Source organism: Lepidochelys olivacea (assembly GCF_965140295.1).
Source record: "Lepidochelys olivacea isolate rLepOli2 genome assembly, chromosome: 5".
Classification (NCBI taxonomy): Eukaryota; Metazoa; Chordata; order Testudines; family Cheloniidae; genus Lepidochelys; species Lepidochelys olivacea.
Window position 1 is genome coordinate 76,083,747 of NC_140415.1, and position 20,754 is coordinate 76,104,500.

Genomic DNA, 20,754 nt, shown 5'->3' on the forward strand with positions numbered 1-20,754 from the left:
TAGGGTATTTTTAGGAGAAAATAAAACAGGCTGACAAGTTGTGTAAAACAAGTAACTTGTGTTAGACTGAAACTTGTTATACAAAGGATGGAATAACTGCCCAAATAACAGTGGTTAATCATGTAACAACAATAAATTAAGTCTTCAATCCTGCACTGAGAATCATGTGTACACATCCTACACAGCACCACTGATTTACACAATTCTTTTTCAGGGCTGTGCTCACAGAGTTCTGAGAGCAGGACTAGAACCTACATCTGTTAATTTTATTAGCACTAACTGTTAGTGCTATATTCATACATTATAATCTAGAGTACTTGGATGGGGAAAACCTATTGTTGTTAATGGTAATATCTGGAGAAAATGTGATGTTACTAATATATTTCATTATAAGTTCCCTCCATATTCAGTAGCTGTGATTTGACAACCATTCTGGATTCTTACAAGCTTTCCCTTGGACATGAGTAGAAGAGTTGAGAATTTGCACTGAAAGGCCACAACATCCTACTTTCACACTCAGGTTCATACACTTACCTGGAAATAGGATAAGGATAAAAAAATGTCAACTTCACCACTGCAAACATTTTATTAAGAGGCCTTACTACCAACAACAACCTTTTGAAGTCCTGAGTTCAAGCTAAAGCTGGTTTGGAATTTTCTGCTGAAGCTTTTTTTGGACAGAAAATCCATTTCCACAAAATGGAAAACCTCCCTGACATTTTTCAAATTTTCCCATTGGAAAAATTTCGTTTCAGTTCAAGTCAAACTGAAAATATTTCAATTGGTCATGCCAACCCGATTTTTTTCAAGGTCAGCTTGACATTGTGTATGTTTGCTGGAGCAGCCACAATGCCTCATGGGAGCTGCAGTTCTAATATCTCATGACTGCATTCTTTCTTCTATAGGACAGTCTGCCTGGCAGGACTACTACATTTCCCAGGATGCACCACAGTCTCCCCTCTAGTTGAACCAGTATGGTGAATCATGGGATTCATGTGACCACTGTGCATCAAGAGACAAGTAATCTGGCCTGGGAACTCAGCTCACAGAAAAGGGTGGGAGCATGTGGCACCCCAACCACAGCAACCATGAGGCACTAAAGCAGCTCAAGTGGATGTGGCGTAGTACTGAACCAAACTGAAATTAAATGTTTAGAGTCCATTCAACAAAGCAAAATGAAACATTTCAATTCAGCAATGTCAACATAAATATTCCGACATTTCAAAATCCAAATTTTTTGAACTTTATGTTCTGTGAAAACTGTCAGTATTTTGACTTTTTGTTTCAATTGGGACAAACAAAATTTGAAACATACAAATTTTATACAGGATAAAGTTCTAGTTTTTGACCAGTTTAGTTCAAACACTTCCAGTGAAAAAAAGAAAACATATATTGCACTCTCAAGTCAAAGCATTACATCTTACCTGCTTAGGAAGCCGGAAAAGAGAGTTTTTGTAGAATATATCTTTAGCCTGACTCCATGTTCCATCAATGATGATGATTGTAGATGGACTTGGGAAGATCAAAGCCACTTCTTCCAAATTAGCTGCTTCAGCTCCAGGATACAGAATTAGAGTATTAGAATTTCGGCACACAGCTGCTAATTCAGGATACCTACAATTATGAACAGAGAGAGGACTTTTTTGTTTGTTTTTCTGAAAGGGAACATATATGTAATGTGTATCATGCCTCATTCCCATAGCTCTGCCAATTTACTGACTCTTCAAATTCATTTTCTCCCAATTTCAACTATCCAACCCACTATACTCCCTTTTATAGTCTTCAATTCTGCTCCTTAGTCAGGCAGAGGAATCCGCAGAGTACTAAGAGGTGCTACTTTACCATGAGCTCACAAAAGGCCTAGGGGAAAAATTTTCAGAAATGATTACTAATTTTGGGTGTCCAACTCGAGAGTTTTAGCATCTGGTTTGGAGGGAAGCTAAGCACCCACAACTCTAATTGAAGTCAATGGAACTTAAGTACTTAGCATCTCTTTAAAAAAAATCAGAGTGGTCTTGGCATCTCAAGTTGGGCACCAACAGAGACAGGAAAACTTAATGGACACTTGAAAATAATGGCCAAAAGATACTGACTCTGCAATACTCCCAGCTCCTGCCAGCCCAGTGAGCAAGACACAAGAACCAGGAACAGAGCTTTGATCTCCCATATGACAGAATGTAATTTTCATTAGATACAGAGCTAAATTCAGTTTATTTGCTTTAGGGAAAGTTCACAGTTATGCAGACATCATTGAATGTTTGAATTATTTATTGCGGATTTTAAAGTCTTATTGTGGATTTTTACAAATAATTAAAAAACATATATACAAAAGAGTTTCAGCATAAATAAAAAGCAAAGGACTACAAATGCTTTCATCAGATTGAGGGTGAATACTTAATACAGAAAACATTTTCCATTATGTAAGTAAAAGCTTTTCAAAATGTTTCCAGAAACAAAAATCCAAGTTTAATGCATATTTAATAGTACTACTCATAACGCAGGATTGAAGTTCCACAGCTAAGAACTGAAACGTTAGGAAACGTGAAAGTTACATTTGAACTCTGAACCTTGGTTTAGTTGTATTCTGAAAAGGAACTGTGAGATTCTATGTTAATTGTCTCAGTAGTTCCAGTGACTTGTTCAACATAAATGTAGAAAGATGGGAGAAGCGCAAAGAATCCCATCCAATTTGGAGGGAATATCTGGCACTGGGTGCCGCTCAACATGAAGAGGCTTTGATCCAGAGAATGGAGCAAAGCGAGAAAGAAGACAGCAGCATACTGTAGTCTTGGACTGTAACTCAGACAACACATGGATCTGTGAAATTTGTAACAAACTGTGTTGCTCCTGAATTGGGCTTGTCAGCCCTAAGTGGATTCATCAGGCGCCTGATTAGACCTCTTATGCATATACCATGATCCAGTTTGGATTGACAGCTGACAATGAAAAATGGTTACAGTGACTTCACTTGACATCTGGTCCATTTAAATGAAAAAGATTATTTTTCTAAGTCCTACTTCCATAAAGAAATCTTGGAATTTGAAAGTTAATTATTACTTATATAGTGTCGTAAGTGGGCATGTTGCTTTACAGACAAATGAAAGACATTGTCCCTGCCCTAAGGAACCTACCATCTACAGACCTGATCCTACCAGATAGTGAGCTTCTAGAGATATTCAGCACCCGTCACTTACAGAGTGGGAGGGGGCTGAACAGCTCTCTGGAGGTGTTCAGCATTTGCAGGTAATGGGCCAATCACACAACCACTACCAGACACTGTAGTGCTCACTACCATGAATGGCCTTATTGGAGTCATGCCCAGCACTAACAAGATTTGCAGAATAGACCTCTTAAACATAGCATAGGAAGAGATGAGATCAACATAAACACAACCTGGTGGTTGGATTACAGAGGGACACGGTTAACACAAAATAAGCTCATGAGGTTATATGTTTTTGTAACAAGTATATTTTAGTTCCATTTGTTTTTTACATTAATTTGGTGTAGATGTGCAGGTCAGCTGGCCTTTTTCTTCTCATGTATCATCACTATTAAAATACACTTTGAGTGAGACTTATTAGGTGTACACCTCAATTGCACCTAACTATACCTTTCTTTGATGTGGTGAAACTGAAAGAACTTGACTTACAGATTAAATTACAGTGTGTGGGGTTGACAGTTAAAATACCCTCTTACTTATAAACTGAACAAATATAATATGGAGTTGCTGACACATGAATATGCACCTCAAACAATACCATTTTTAAAGCTACTTTACAGAAAGCAACAACCATGCTTTGGATCTGCCTCCTTGTGCATAAGTATTACTATACAGTTTTTAATTATGTGATGACATACTACTTCACAAAATAATGCTATAGGACATGATTTTTCAAAAGGACTCAGCACACACAGGTAGACCCAGATGTTCATAATCTGAGTTGCTCTGTGGAACACTTTTGAAAGTCATGCCATTCATTTAGTTGCCCAAATGGAAGAAATTGGGTGAGGGACTCTTTGGAAAATTTGGTCCATATAAACATTCTACATTTCTTTCTAAAAGCTTAAACTACACATACAATACAGTAAAATTTGTATTGTAATGATTATGTCCAAATGGATAGCGTTATGGTTAGGTATTCAACCTGCACCTTTGCATTTCCTTACGTTTAAATGCTAAGCTGCGTAACCTTAACAATGCCTTAATATAGTTTTTTTGTATTTAGTTTCTTTTCTTTTTACCTTTCTCTATTAAATTCATCATCAGAACAAAGAATAATGAACAGGTGATACAAAACAAAAAGAAAAAAGTATGTTTCATATTAAAAGTTAATTAAATGAAGGTTAAGCTGGTTACAAAATAGATAACTAAAATAATAATTTCTGCCCTCGTCTGTCAATGCTTGCATTAAGACATGAAAAGGTGTTTTTACATAGATTTCAGTTTGAAACATTATTGACTTTAAGACACTGTTACACCAAGAAGCAGCAAGAAGATTAATTTCAGAGCAGACACCATACTGATGGCAGCCCTTTAGAAGCTGCCAACTCTCAAGAGGGAACTAAGCCATTTAAAAAAACAACAACAAAAAACAGAATCTTCTAACCACCACCATTTATTCCCCAGATCAGAGCCAGACTTTTAAAGGTTTTACATCTCAGTGTCGGTTAGAAAAAAAAAGCTCCATATGAAAAAAGTGATTTTCTTAAACAGCTCAATTCCCTCCTGAGTACCACCTGCTTCAAAAAGGCTGCAAAAAAAGACTGGCAGCTGCTCCAGTTCAAACTGAGTATAAAATAAAAGTTCCTATTGACTATAGGTACTGTACTTCCGGTATTTTCAAACTGGTCAGGATTTAGAATTACTTAATTTTTGTGCTCTTTTATAAACATGTGATCATGAAAAAAGCTGACACAATTAAAGAATTTTAAACACAGAATTGCTGTGTACGAATTTCACTACTGTAATGCTTATCAGCTAATTAGATCCTTCAATTTTGTTCTGTTTTATCATGTAAATTTTAATGTGCCTCTAATAAGGATTATCCAAAACTTTACTTTGAATGGCCAATGGTCTCAGTCATACTCATATTTAAAATTACCAAATAAAACTTTAATATGATGCAATTATGGTTTAGCAGTGGTTAAGCCATAGGTAAGGTTGTATCAGTGAATTGCGCTTAAGAAGGGACAAGATGGCAACATCTGCTAGCTGTTTTATTCAAAACTTACAAACTAGAGTGTAAGAAAGCTTCTAATTTTCTAGATAATTATAATTTCTAGGGCAGTAATATTTTAAAATAGTTAGAATAAAAACAAATGGTTTTATAATTTGGGTCACTAGCATTTCCTTTTTTTTCAGAACCCTTTTGAAAAGATTACTAATGGATAGTCTACACTAAACTTACAATGTAGATGACTATATATCTATAGTTTATATAAATACCAGTTTTATATTTTCCCATTTTGGAATTTGAGAAAAATGATTATGCTTCATAAATTATTTGAGCTGTGCCAATTTGAAAGGGCCCATTAACTATATGATGGTGTTGTTTGCTAGGCACAGATCTATGTCCATACATTGCATCCAGTTTCAAATTACTACTGGCCCATTTACTCTAATGTAAATGTTGACTTCAGTGTCATCAATTTAAAAGTGCCACATTTACGAATATCAACATTCTTTGCTAAGTAGCATCCTATGTCTTCACACATGACAAGGTTTGTCAAGTTGCAAAGGCTGTTTGTAGGCTAATGTCAACATTTCTCCACCCTGACCCCTCACTGCAGCTGCTGCATTCACCATATTGTTGCCATGCTTCATAAGGCAGCATATTATTTGCTTGCAATTTTTCATCTTCAATTTCAACAGTTTAAAAACTAGGAAAATTCATTTAATATTAGTTAAGGTTGCTCTGCTCTACTTACAACGTTTCCCTCACATAATGAAAAGCAAGTAAATTGTGGGAGCCAATAACCATATTTCTGTTTCTCTATCTTCACAAATATAAAATGTATCAACTATTATTACCTTCCTTCCACAACACACTGTTAACACCGATGGCTTCATCAACTACTACGTAGCCTTAAATCTGACATACATACAAGAAGAATACATATGGTTATTAACATATTAACTTCCTTTTTTGAAGAACTGCAGCAGTTAAGCCAAGTAATCTGCCATCTGTGCAGTCTCCTTTGTACAACCAATGAACTGTTGCACAGAAATTAGCTACAGAGTAAGGCTGTAGAGTAAATTAGGATTGTGACTAGTTGAGTTACATGATATCACAATGGTCTAGGATTCTTGCTATGGCATATAAACACACCTTGTCATGGCACAGATATAATTAATCTGATTCATTAATGGCTGAGAACTTAAAAATTGGATAGTAACAGACCATGAATCCCAGTGATGATTCAACCCTGTGGTATTCTAACTAAAGAGCTTTCAATCATGCTTGTACCTGTTTCCATCACTTAACATTGACTGAGACATTCCCAGCTTCAGACTGACACACAGACAGGTGAAAATCCTGAAATGTTATTAAATAGCTTATACAGTTTACTTGAAGATTGAAGATTTCTCTACTATTTTTATACCTATTTAAATAAAACAGTAGAAAAATACCTTGCGTTAGCTGAAGTTAGTCCACATCAGTTACATCAGACAGGTATGAAGGGTATACACCAGTATCACTTGGTTGGTATTTGCCAAACACTCACCCCAAAACATAAGAAGGGGGAGAGAGAGGTGGAGGGGGGCAAAGCAGCAGACCATATTTAAAACTGCAGAACGATGGAGAAAACATTGTCTTTTGGGCAGTCCTCGTTATCTTATCCTTGTACAATACCTAAACACTATTGCAATAGGCATTTCAGAAGTGCTAACAGATATAAGGATTGACAGACAATGATGGATAAATAGGCGTATGTTCGTTTTAAATATATAATAGAATTGGAATCTGTAAAAGCAGAGCCAATGCTAGGCATAAGTAGACTAAGCAATTGCTTAGGGCCATAAGCAGCACAATGGTGCCCTCTATTAATTATTAGTATGAGCTGTGGAGGGGGCGGGTAAAAATATTCCTGCTTAGGGCCCCTGTTATAAATATAAAAGGAAGGGTAACCACCTTTCTGTACACAGTGCTTTAAAATCCCTCCTGGCCAGAGGCAAAACCCTTTCACCTGTAAAGGGTTAAGAAGCTAAGATAACCTCGCTAGCACCTGACCCAAAATGACCAATGAGGGGACAAGATACTTTCAAATCTGGAGAGGGAGGAAACAAACGGTTCGTCTGTCTGTGTGATGCTTTTGCCAGGAACAGATCAGGAGTGCAGCCTTCCAACTCCTGTTAAGTTAGTAAGTAATCTAGCTAGAAATGCGTTAGATGTCCTTTTGTTTAATTGCTGGTAAAATAAGCTGTGCTGGGTGGAATGTATATTGCTGTTTTTGTGTCTTTTTGTAACTTAAGGTTTTGCCTAGAGGGATTCTCTATGTTTTGAATCTGATTACCCTGTAAGGTATTTACCATCCAGATTTTACAGAGGTGATTCTTTTACTTTTTCTGTAATTAAAATTCTTCTTTTAAGAACCCAATTGATTTTTTATTACTCTTAAGATCCAAGAGTTTGGCTCGGTGTTCACCTGTACCAATTGGCGAGGCTTATTATCAAGCCTTCCCTAGGAAAGGGGTGTAGGGCTTGGGGGGATATTTTGGGGGAAGACGTCTCCAAGTGGTCTCTTTCCCAGTTCTTTGTTTAAAACGCTTGGTGGTGGCAGCATACTGTTCAAGGACAAGGCACAGTTTGTATCTTGGGCAAGTTTTTAACCTAAGCTGGTAAGAATAAGTTTAGGGGGTCTTTCATGCAGGGCCCCACATCTGTACCCTACAGTTCAGAGTGGGGAAGGAACCTTGACAGCCCCCCAGTGGGATAGCACTGGCACAGTGTGAAGAGAGACATGAAACTTAGAGCATTGGTGGTACGTTATACTGGGAACAAGTAAACTCATTTACAGTAGTTAATATAAGAAAAAAAATTTTTTTGTTTGGGAGCAATCAGGATAAAAGCTCACAGTTCAAGCAAGTAATTAGTGAAAATATTTTCATATAAATGATAGCAGAAATAAGTTGCACTCAACTTTCTAAAGATATTGAAGTCATTAATGAGTTTCCCAAACCTTCTAATGCACTTTTGATGTACCTGATTTAACCACTGATCTGTAACAGAGCTGGTATGAAATTTATTGTACTGATTCTGAAACCTAACTTGTGATGAATTTTGGAGATCTATGCATTTATTGTCCACTTAATTAATTTTTTGAAGACAAACCAATTTAAATGTTTTTTTTCTATTCTTTATTCCTGCCCCAAATAACAGGGTTCAAGTCAAATGGGTATTTGGATGAATAGCTCTATTACAGCTTAATCATTAGAGTCCATAACATTCAGAATTTACTAGTAGATTACAGAAACCTGAAGATCTATGGATAGAAAGTAAAGAACTATTAGAACTTAAGTAGGCAGCTATTTCACTAAAAAAAGAACAGAAAGCCAAAGCAAAGTAGTTTTGGTGTGTTTTTTCCCTTTCTTTGTAGCAGTCACAGTTATAAAGTTGATATTTAAAAACATGAGTGCCAAGATTTCTCATATAACTCTAAAAGTATGAAATGAAGATCATTCAGATTGTTGACAAGTCAGATTACAACAAGCGATTTTGTCTAAAATGTGTTCTTTTTACAACACACAAGAATTTCCTATTAAGCTGAGCAAACAGTATTTATTATGATTAAAAAAATTGCTTGCAAAATATTTATTAGCATCTTAAAAAAGAAAATAAATCCCAGAAATTATTGTATTTTATTCATACATATAGGTATTCTGTTTTTTTCTTAGCACTTCCCTCATGAATAATAAACCCTAGTGCTTGGTCAAAGAATTTACAGTGATTATGATATAAGACACTATATTTGGCAGGACATGACTATTTATTTTAGAGCATACTTTAAACTAAGCATGTCTGTAAATAGATAAAACCATAGCTCTTTGTTGTGTCTTTAAAGTGTGTTTTTCCTTCCACAAGCCATATCAGTTTCAAAGACAATACACTGAGCAACAGCCGCAATGTTTGAAGGCTGAAATGTGACAACTGGATAGAGTTCTTCATGCCCACCAAGTCTATCTTTACTAAAACATATGTCCAAAAGTATACAGTGTCTTAGGTCCCTATTCAGGAAAGCATGTGCTTGAACGCTTTCCTGAATTGGAGCCTTACTGAGTAACCATGCAATTTTTCTGATCCATGTAATTATTATCATAACTATTTTTGCAACTTTTTTCATACCTCTCTCCTTTCCCTTCTTTTTTGTTTATTAGATGATATTTTTATTGTTTTGTGTATAAATTTACATTATTAGATCTTCTGGGCAGAGCTTGTGACAGTCGTCCTTCAACACCTAGCACACTTCTGGGTGCTGAAGATAATCTAATTTTTCTTGTTTTAAGACTTTGTCTTGTTCAATTTTTACTGGCACCGCCCAATATGCTCAGCGCTGTGTGCAAATGGGTACTGTGTTCCCCATTTCTAGTTTTCTCTACACTAAAGTCACTCAGTATTGCTACCACATCCTCCAGAAGTTCAGTCATATATTTCTGGAATACTTCTGGTTGCAGAGGATTCCATATGGAATCTGCCGAAAACAAGGTCTTCCAAAAGGGGATTTTAGCACTGTGATTTTAGCACTGTCAATGTTCAGTGAAGGATTAATCAAACGTGGACATATTATCAAAAAGTGACCTCACACTATTTAATACTGAATAACTTGCCTGTATACTTTCTGAACACTAACATAAATCCTGGAAAAACTCATCATATGGACAAAAACAACGAGGAGTCTGGTGGCACCTTAAAGACTAACAGATTTATTTGGGCATAAACTTTTGTGAGTAAAAAACCTATTTCTTCAGATACATGGAGTGAAAGTTACAGATACAGGCATAAATATATATTGGTACATGAAAAGCAGGGAGTTACCTTACAAGTGGAGAACCAATGTGGAAGGCCAATTCAGTCAGGGTGGATGCGGTCCACTCCCCATAATTGATGAGGAGGTGTCAATACCAAGAGAGGGAAAATTGCTTTTGTAGTGAGCCAGCCATTCCCAGTCCCTATTCAAGCCCAAATTGATGGTGTTAAGTTTGCAAATGAATAGTAGCTCTGCAGTTTCTCTTTGAAGTCTGTTTTTGAAGGTTTTTTGTTGAAGAATGGCTACTTTTAAATCTGTTATTGAGTGTCCAGGGAGATTGAAGTATTCTCCGACTGGCTTTTGTATGTTACCATTCCTGATGTCTGATTTGTCTCCATTTATCCTTTTATGTTGAGACTGTCCGGTTTGGCCAATGTACATGGCAGAGGGGCATTGCTGGCACGTGATGTCATATATCACATTAGTAGATGTGCAGGTGAATGAGCCTCTGATGGTGTGGCTGGGTCCTATGATGGTGTCGCTAGAGTAAATATGGGGACAAAGAAGGCAACGGGGTTTGTTACAGGGATTGGGTCCTGGGTTAGTGTTTGTGGTGTGTAGTTGCTGGTGACTATTTGCTTCAGGTTGGGGGGTTGTTTGTAAGCAAGGATTGGCCTGCCTCCCAAGGCCTGTGAGAGTGGGGGATTGTTTCCAGGATAGGTTGTAGATCGTTGATGATGCCAGAGCTATCATGATAACCTTCACCTTGTCCCTCTTGATCTTTAAGAGGGCTTTGCGAACCAAAAGGATCAGTAGGAAGGTGTACAACAGGCCGTCTGTCTGTGAGAGCAGGAAGGCATCGGAAAGGGAGCCCTTGCTGAGTGCAAGCAAGAACAGAACTGATGGCATTTCGTGTTCTGTCTGGTGGCAAAACAGGTCCTCCTGGGGAGTCCCCCACTTCTGGAAGATAATAGTGGTGACCTTCGTGTGAAGAGACCACTCCTGGCAAGAGGAAAAGGACCTGCTGAGGTGATCTGCCAATGCATTCCAGCCTCCCGGGAGGTGCGAAGCCTCAAGGTGAATGGCATGCTTCATGCAGGAAGTCCCACAGTCAGAGGGCTTCCTGACACACGGCTGAAGATCAAGCTCCCCCTTGCTTGTTGACGTAAAAAATTGAGGACATGTTGTCTGTCAAGACCTGCATGACCCTGCCTAAGAGCTGGGGGAAAAACGCCTGGCAGGCCAAGCATACTGCCCTAAGTTCTGTGATGTTTATGTGCAAGGAGAGTTCTTCCTGGGACCAGAAACCCTGGGGCCAGAAACCCTAGGGCCTGAGTCTGCCAAGATGGGCTCACCACCCCATGTCTGTTGTATCCAAAACCAAGGTTACTGTTGGATACGGGGCAGCAAAAGGCACCCCCTTCATCACAGAACAGAGATCTCTCCACCAAGTCAGAGAAACTAAGACAGGTGATGGAATCATGAGAACTCAGTCCAAGTGACATCTACCCAGGGAGTAAACTGACTCCAGCCACATCTGTAGGGTTCTGAGGCATAGCTGCACGTATTACATCACACAGGTACATGCTGCCATGTGACCTAACAGTTTGAGAGACACCTGGTCAGTCATAAGTGGGTGAGCTGTGACCCAGGTGATTAGATCTGACATAGTTCAGAACTTGGCCTCCGGTAGGTAGGCCCTGGTCTGGGTGGAGTTGAGCACTGCCCCAATAAACTCTATTGTCTGCACCGGTACCAATGTTGATTTCTGTTAGTTTATTAACAGACCCAGTGCCCAAAGGGTGGCACGCACTATGCCAATGCTGTGCTGAACCTGAGAGCGGCCTTTGATCAGCCAATCATCAAAGTATGGATAGACTTGTAGGCTTCAACATCTGAGGTAGGTTGCAACCACTACCATACACTTAGTGGAAACCTGAGGGCTGCTGATAGATCAGTGGTTCTCAAACTTTTGTAGTAGTGACTCATTCACATAGCAAACCTATGAGTGCGACCCCCCTTATAAATTTAATACTTTTAAAAAATATTTAAAATTATAAATGCTGGAGTGAAGCGGGACTTGGGGTTGGAGGTTGAGGGCTCACGACCCCCCATGTAATAACCTTGTGACTCCCTAAGGGGTTACAACCTCCAGTTTGAGAACCAGTTTGAGTGATAGACTGAAGGGAAACCTAGGGACGTGGTGGAATCCCCTTCCTGAGAAGTTTTTAAGTCAGGCTTGACAAAGCCCTGGCTGGGATGATTTAGTTGGGATTGGTCCTGCTCTGGGCAGGGGTTTGGACTAGATGGCCTCCAGAGGTCCCTTCCAACTCTGTTATTCTATGAAGCGTGGTGAATTGATAGTGGCACTGGCCCACCACAAACTTGAGGAATCGCCTGTGTGCACGCAAGATGGAGATGTGGAAATAAACATTCTTTAAATTGAGGGCAGCGTATCACTCTCCTGGATCCAGGGAGGGAATGATAAAGGCCAGGGAGACCATGCAGAACCTCACTTTCTTGAAATATTTGTTGAGGCGATGCAGGTCCAGGGTGCGCTTGTAGGCCCCCTTTCGCCTTAAGGATTAGAAAACATTGGGAGTAAAACCCTATCCATCACAAGTCTCGAGGAACTTTCTCTATGGTCCCCACATGTAGGGGGACTTGTACCTCCTTGACGAGAAGCTGCTCGTGAGAAGGGTCCATGAAGAGGGATGGGGTTGGAGGCGTGGGAAAGATGAAAACTGCAGGGTGTAACCAACTGTTACAGTACTGAGCACCCAACAGTACGATGTTATGTAGGACCACACAGGGCAGAAGGGTGATAGGCAGTCCAAAAACAAAAGTGGAGGGATGGATTCTGAATTGAATCTGGTATGTCATCCTCAGATGTACCTTCAAAAGACCTGCCTGGTCCCATCGGGGTACCTACTTGAGCTTGACTGGGAAACTGAGGTAGAAGGTAGGGGCTGACAACATTAATAGTCCTTTCTTTTATAGGGCTCCTACCTGGGAGGCCCCAAAAACCTGGGAGGCTATTGAGGCCTGAAATGCTGGAGGCCAGGGGCATAAACAGGCCTAAGGAGTGAAGTATGGCTCTTGAGTCTTTGAGGTCATGAATCTTGGAGTCTGAGAACAGGGAGGTACCCTTTAGGAGGAGTTCCTGGATTGACTACAGAACCTCATGCGAGAGACCTGATGATTGGAGCCACAAACAGCGCCTCATGGTGACCGCTGACACCATTGTTCTGGCTGCTGAGTCAGCAGCATCCAGAGTTGCCTGGAGGGACTCCCTGGCCACTGTCTTGCCTTCCTCCAAGATGGGCACGAACTCCTGCCTCGACTCCTGTGGCAAGGAGTTCTTTAACTTGACCATTGAGTCCCACAGGTTGAAATCATACTTTCCCAGCAACGCCCTGCTGGTTAGAGATTCGAAGCTGGAGACTGCCCGTGGAATAAACCTTTCACCCAAACAGATCCAGCCTCTTAATTCTTTGAGGTGGCACTGAACTGTCCTTGTCTGTCCTGCTCGTTTGCAGCGGGCACCACTAGGGACCCTGGGGGGGGGGGAAGAATGCGAGTACAGGTATTCAAACTCACTGGCCAGTACATAGTACTTCTTCTCTGCCCTTTTTGAGGTAGGCAGCGGAGACGAAGGGGTCTGCCATAGCACCCTGACTGGACTCAACACTGCCTCATTGACTGGCAGGGCCTCTCTGGAAGGAGCCACTGCAGCCATGATATCAAACAGGCTCTGCATGGACTCCTTTACTCCTCCGCTTCCAGCTGACCTGTTTCAGGGGTTCTTAATGGGCCCTGAAGTCATCTGGCGGATGAAACGGGTTACTAGGATCTGCAACTGCCTCATCTGGGGATGATGAGGAAGAAGGCTAGTACCGTAAGAAGGGCTGGTCATTTCTCCTCCACCTGGACTACTTCCACTGGGGCCACTTCAGTGACCTTGGTGCTGGGGTCAGTGCTGGAGTCGGGGTCCAGTGCAGGGTCAGTGGCTTGTTTCTCGGACACCACCGAGTATGAATGCTGGGAAGGGGGTCCCAGTACCAGGGGAAACCTTCATGACTTCCAATATTGCCACTGCATTGGCAAATGGCCCAATGGCCAAGCACCAGCTGTGGGGCTGGTACTGAAGTCCGGTGCCTAAGTCGGGTATCACTACTTTTCTGTCAAATATCAGAGGGTAGCCGTGTTAGTCTGTATCCACAAAAACAAGGAGTCCGGTGGCACCTTAAAGTCTAACAGATTTATTTGGGCATAAGCTTTCGTGGGTAAAAAACCCATTTCTTCAGATGCATGGAGTGAAAATTACAGATGCAGGCATTATTACACTGACACATGAAGAGAAGGGAGTTACTTTTCTGGCAGGGCAAAGGATTGCCCCTCTGACTCCAAAGAGGACTCTTCCCTGGAGACCATGCAGAGCTGTACTCATTTCTGCCTCCAGGCGGTGCCGGGAAACTGGTGACCAATGCCAGATTGGGGACTGCTGTAGCAGGGCTTTCCTCTGGAAGGTGCCACAATGGTCGGTGCTGCGATGGAGCTCACCACCCCTTGAATACTTCTATCCCCAGAAGCTCTGGCTGGCAAGGGCCCTTGGGGGTGGGCAATACCGGGAGGGACATCAAATCCTTTGCAGCCTGGAAAGCCTCTGGAGTTGAGGGGTCCCACAGGCGCAAGGTGCCACAACCACCCCCAGGAGTCAGAGGTGGGTCCCAGACCAGGCTCAGTGCCTTACGCAGAGTCGCCAGAGTAGACCATGGATGAGTGGCCCGGCAGAGGTCTCACTTAGCTGCTCCCCGCTTGCCCCTCTTTGGCACCAGAGAGCGCCCTCTCTTGGCATGCTGTTTCTTATGCTTCTTCCTGGATGGAGAATGGTGCCAGGAAGAGCACGGTGGCGGTGAAGCACTTTGCACAAAGGCCAAAGTGCCCAACGCTGATTCAGAGTAGCAAGGCTCCGAGGATGATCTGAGGGCTGCCTCCATGAGCATGTCTTCAGACAAACATCCTTGACTTTCTGAGTGCACCGTCTGAAGCTCCTGCAGATCTTGCACTTCTCCTTTACGTGAGCTTCCCTAAGGCACTTTAGACAGCTCAAATGGGGGTCACTCACTGGCATGGCCTCCACACGCCGCAGGAGGTACCCTGAGCCCTGGTCTACACTGGGACTTTAGGTTGAATTTAGCAACGCTAAGTTGATGTAAACCTGCACCCGTCCACACGATGAAGCCCTTTATTTCGACTTAAAGGGCTCTTAAAATCAATTTCCTTACTCCACCCCTAACAAGTGGATTAGCGCTTAAATCGGCCTTGCCGGGTCAAATTTGCGGTACTGTGGACACAATTCGATGGTATTGGCTTCCGGGAGCTATCCCAGAGTGCTCCATTGTGACCGCTCTGGACAGCACTCTCAACTCAGATGCACTGAAAGGTAGACAGGAAAAGAACCAGGTAGACAGGAAAAGAACTCATTTCCTGTTTGGCCAGCGTGGCAAGCTGCAGGTGACCATGCAGAGCTCATCAGCAGAGGTGACCATGACGGAGCCCCAGAATCGCAAAAGAGCTCCAGCATGGTCTGAATGGGAGGTACGGGATCTGATCGCTGTATGGGGAGAGGAATCCGTGCTATCAGAACTCTGTTCCAGTTTTCAAAATGCCAAAACCTTTGTCAAAATCTCCCAGGGCATGAAGGACAGAGGCCATAACAGGGACCCGAAGCAGTGCCGTGTGAAACTTAAGGAGCTGAGGCAAGCCTACCAGAAAACCAGAGAGGCGAACGGCCGCTCCGGGTCAGAGCCCTAAACATGCCGCTTCTATGATGAGCTGCATGCCATTTTAGGGGGTTCAGCCACCACTACCCCAGCTGTGTTGTTTGACTCCTTCAATGGAGATGGAGGCAACACGGAAGCAGGTTTTGGGGACGAAGAAGATGAGGAGGAGGAGGAGGTTGTAGATAGCTCACAGCAAGCAAGCAGAGAAACCGGTTTTCCCAACAGCCAGGAACTGTTTCTCAACCTGGACCTGGACCAGTACCCCCCGAACCCACCCAAGGCTGCCTCCTGGACCCAACAGGTGGAGAAGGGACCTCCGGTCAGTATACCTTTTAAAATACTATACGTGGTTTAAAAGCAAGCATGTGAAAGGATTAATTTGCCCTGGCATTCGCGGCTCTCCTGGATGTACTCCCAAAGCCTTTGCAAAAAGTTTCTGGGTAGGGCAGCCTTATTGCGTCCTCCATGGTAGGACACTTTACCACTCCAGGCCAGTAACACATACTCGGGAATCATTGTACAACAAAGCATTGCAGTGTATGTTTGCTGGCATTCAAACAACATCCGTTCTTTATCTCTCTGCATTATCCTCAGGAGAGTGAGATATCATTCATGGTCACCTGGTTGAAATAGGGTGCTTCTCCTCAGGGGACACTCAGAGGTGCCCGTTCCTGCTGGGCTGTTTGCCTGTGGCTGAACAGAAATGTTCCCCGCTGTTAGCCACGGAGAACGGGCAGGGTTGAGGGGGTAGCCACGCGGTGGGGGGAGGCAAAATGCGACCTTGTAACGAAAGCACGTGCTATGTATGTAATGTTAACAGCAAGGTTTACCCTGAAAGAGTGTAGCCACTATTTTATAAAATGTGTCTTTTTAAATACTGCTGTCCCTTTTTCTTTCTCCACCAGCTGCATGTGTTTCAATGATTACAGGATCTTCTCCTTCCCAGAGGTTAGTGAAGATTAGAAAGAAAAAAAAAAGGCACTCGTGATGAAATGTTCTCTGAGCTCATGCTGTCCTCCCACACTGACAGAGCACAGACGAATGCGTGGAGGCAAATAATGTCAGAGTGCAGGAAAGCACAAAATGACCGGGAGGAGAGGTGGCAGGCTGAAGAGAGTAAGTGGCGGGCTGAAGACAGGGCTGACGCTCAAATGTGGCGGCAGCGTGATGAGAGGAGGCAGGATTAAATGCTGAGGCTGCTGGAGGATCAAACCAGTATGCTCCAGTGTATGGTTGAGCTGCAGCAAAGGCAGCTGGAGCACAGACTGCCACTGCAGCCCCTCTGTAACCAACCGCCCTCTTCCCCAAGTTCCATAGCCTCCACACCCAAATGCCCAAGAACGCGGTGGGGGGGCCTCCGGCCGACCAGCCGCTCCACCACAGAGGATTGCCCAAAAAACAGAAGGCTGGCATTCAATAAATTTTGAAGTTGTAAACTTTTAAAGTGCTGTGTGGCATTTTCCTTCCCTCCTCCACCTCCTGGGCTACCTTGGTAGTCATCCCCCTATTTGTGTGATGAATGAATAAAGAATGCATGAATGTGAAGCAACAATGACTTTATTGCCTCTGCAAGCGGTGATCGAAGGGAGGCGGGGAGGGTGGTTAGCTTACAGGGAAGTAGAGTGAACCAAGGGGCGGAGGGTTTCACCAAGGAGAAACAAACAGCACTTTCACACCATAGCCTGGCCAGTCATGAAACTGATTTTCAAAGCTTCTCTGATGAGTACCGCGCCCTCCTGTGCTCTTCTAACTGCCCTGGTGTCTGGCTGCGCGTAACCAGCAGCCAGCCGATTTGCCTCCTCCTCCCACCCCGCCATAAACTTCTCCCTCTTACTCTCACAGATATAGTGGAGCACACAGCAAGCAGTAATAACAGTGGGAATATTGGTTTCGCTGAGGTCTAAGAGAGTCAGTAAACTGCGCCAGCGCGCCTTTAAACGTCCAAATGCACATTCTACCACTATTCTGCACTTGCTCAGCCTGTAGCTGAACAGCTTCTGACTACTGTCCAGGCTGCCTGTGTATGGCTTCATGAGCCATAGCATTAAGGGGTAGGCTGGGTCCCCAAGGATACATATAGGCATTTCAACATCCCCAACAGTTATTTTCTGGTCTGGGAATAAAGTCCCTTCCTGTAGCTTTTGAAACAGACCAGAGTTCCTGAAGATGCGAGCATCATGCACCTTTCCCGGCCATCCCACATTGATGTTGGTGAAATGTCCCTTGTGATCCATCACAGCTTGCAGCACTATGGAAAAGTACCCCTTGCTGTTTATGTACTCGCCGGCTTGGTGCTCCGGTGCCAAGATAGGGATATGGGTTCAGTCTACGGCCCCACCACAGTTAGGGAATCCCATTGCAGCAAAGCCATCCACTATGACCTGCACATTTCCGAGGGTCACTACCCTTGATATCAGCAGATCTTTGATTGCGTGGGCTACTTGCATCACAGCAGCCCCCACAGTAGATTTGCCCACTCCAAATTGATTCCCAACTGACCGGTAGCTGTCTGGCGTTGCAAGCTTCCACAGGGCTATCGCCACTTGCTTCTCAACTGTGAGGGCTGCTCTCATCTTGGTATTCATTCGCTTCAGGGCAGGGGAAAGCAAGTCACAAAGTTCATGAAAGTGCCCTTATGCATGCGAAAGTTTCGCAGCTACTGGGAATCGTCCCAGACCTGCAACACTATGCAGTCCCACCAGTCTGTGCTTGTTTCCCGAGCCCAGAATCGGCGTTCCACAGCATGAACCTGCCCCATTAGCACCATGATGCATGCATTGGCAGGGCCCATGCTTTCAGAGAAATCTGTGTCCATGTCCTGATTACACACATGACCTCGCTGCCGTCGCCTCCTCGCCCAGTAACACTCTGCCAGGTTCTGGTACTGTATATACTGCTGGATAACGCGTGTGGTGTTTAATGTGCTCCTAATTGCCAAAGTGAGCTGAGCGGCCTCCATGCTTGCCTTGGTATGGCGTCCGCACAGAAAAAGGGCGCGGAACGATTGTCTGCCGTTGCTCTGACGGAGGGAGGGGCGACTGACGACATGGCTTACAGGGTTGGCTTACAGGGAGCTAAAATCAACAAAGGGGGTGGCTTTACATCAATGAGTATTTCAGGCAGGACTTCACGGAGAGTTCCAATAAGAAATGGTGCACCTAAGTAATTGTTCTTATTGGAACAAGCACGTTGGTCTGGCCTCTGATTGATACATGGCTAGATTTACCTCACTGCACCTTCTCTGTGAGTGACTGCAGTGTGACCTAGAGGAATGAGTCCCCTAGACGGGGGAATGGGGGAAGCAAATGAGTACAAAACAAATCTGGTCTATTTCTTGTTTTGATCCACTCCATCTATCTTTTACATCTTTGGCTGGCAGCAGACGGTGCAGAAGGACTGCAAGCCATCCACATCTCATGGCTGCTCGGCAGAAAACGGTGCAGTAGGACTGCTAGCCATCCTCATCTCTTGCCTGCCTGGCAGAAGATGGCACAGTAGGACTGCTAGCAATCCGTATCGTCTGCCTGCTCACCATAAGATGGTTCAGTAGGACTGACTGCAGGACTAAAGAGAATGACCTGGTCAAGTCACTCCAAATTTAGTCCCTGGGCCCATGTCTTCCCAGGCGCTCCTGGACAGTGTGGCCAGGAGCACCTTGGACATGATGATGACGGCTACCAGTCGTACTGTACCGTCTGCTGCCACAAGGCAATGGGTTGATGCTACTGTGTAGCAATGCAGTACCACATCTGCCAGCACCCAGGAGACATACAGTGACGGTTACCTGAGCGGGCTCCATGCTTGCCATGGTATGGCGTCTGCACAGGTAACTCAGGAAAAAAGGCGCGAAACAATTGTCTGCCCTTGCTTTCACGGAGAGAGGGAAGAAACGGGGGCCTGACGATATGTTCTGGTACCCAGAACCACCCGCGACAATGTTTTAGCCCCCTCAGGCATTGGGATCTCAACCCAGAATTCCAATGGGCAGCGGAGACTGCCGGAACTGTGGGATAGCTACCCACAGTGCAACACTCCGGAAGTCGACTCTAGCCTTGGTACTGTGGAAGCACTCCGCCGAGTTAATGCACTTAATGCACTTAAAGCATTTTCCGTGGGGACACACACACTCGAATATATAAAACCGATTTCTAAAAAACCGACTTCTATAAATTCGACCTAAAATTTCATAGTGTAGACATACCCTGAGATGATGCCCCTTGATGACTGGGACCACTATTTACACTACATACACTAATACTAACTGATAACTAAATACGCTAACTACAAAAACTATATACAATGGACTACAGAGTCAAACCACTGGGAAAGACTTTCAAGAGCAAGAAGGTCATTCCAAGCAACCGTCACGGGCAATAAGAAGGAACTGAGACGATGTGGAGGTGGCGGCACCCCTTATACCGGTGCATGTGTGCAGGGCGCCCGGGGCACTAGGGCTGGTCTCCTGGATCCCACTAAGGGGAAAAACATCTCTGGCAACTGTGCATGTGGCACGTGCACACCTAGCACGGGATGGATGTGAGCAAGTGCTCGAAGAACTGGTGCAACCACTGCTGGAACAGTGTGACCACAATTCAAGAAGGATGTTGATAACCTGAAGAGGGTTCAGAGAAGAGCCACAAAAATACTTATAGGATTAGAAAACAAGATTTATTGTGATACCCTCAGGGAGCTCATTCTATTTAGCTTAACAAAGAGATGGGATAGGGATGACTTATCAGTATAAACCTACACAGGGAACAAAAATTTGATAACAGGCTCTTCAATCTAGCACTCAAAAGGTATAACCTGATCCACAGGCTGGAAGTTGAAGCTATACAAATTCATACTGGATACAAGGTAACAATTTTTAAGTGAGGGTAATTAACCACTGGACCAATTTGTCAAGGGTCGTGATGGATTCTCTATCAATAGCAATTTTTAAATTAAGAGTGGATTTTTTTAAGTTATGCTCTGGTTCAACAGAACTTATTTTGGGGAAGTT

The 20,754-nt window shown here is 43.4% G+C and overlaps 1 protein-coding gene across 3 annotated transcripts in view; it reads right to left on the reverse strand.

Moving 5' to 3' along the window:
• The window catches only part of DTWD2 (DTW domain containing 2), a 192,523-nt gene that overhangs the window by 79,755 nt on the left and 92,014 nt on the right, over positions 1–20,754 (reverse strand). For all 3 annotated transcript variants that reach the window (XM_084629067.1, XM_084629066.1, XM_084629068.1), the window contains exon 4: positions 1,425–1,614. In XM_084629067.1, coding sequence (XP_084485193.1) covers positions 1,425–1,614 — 190 coding nt within the window. The remainder of the gene's footprint in view (positions 1–1,424; positions 1,615–20,754) is intronic.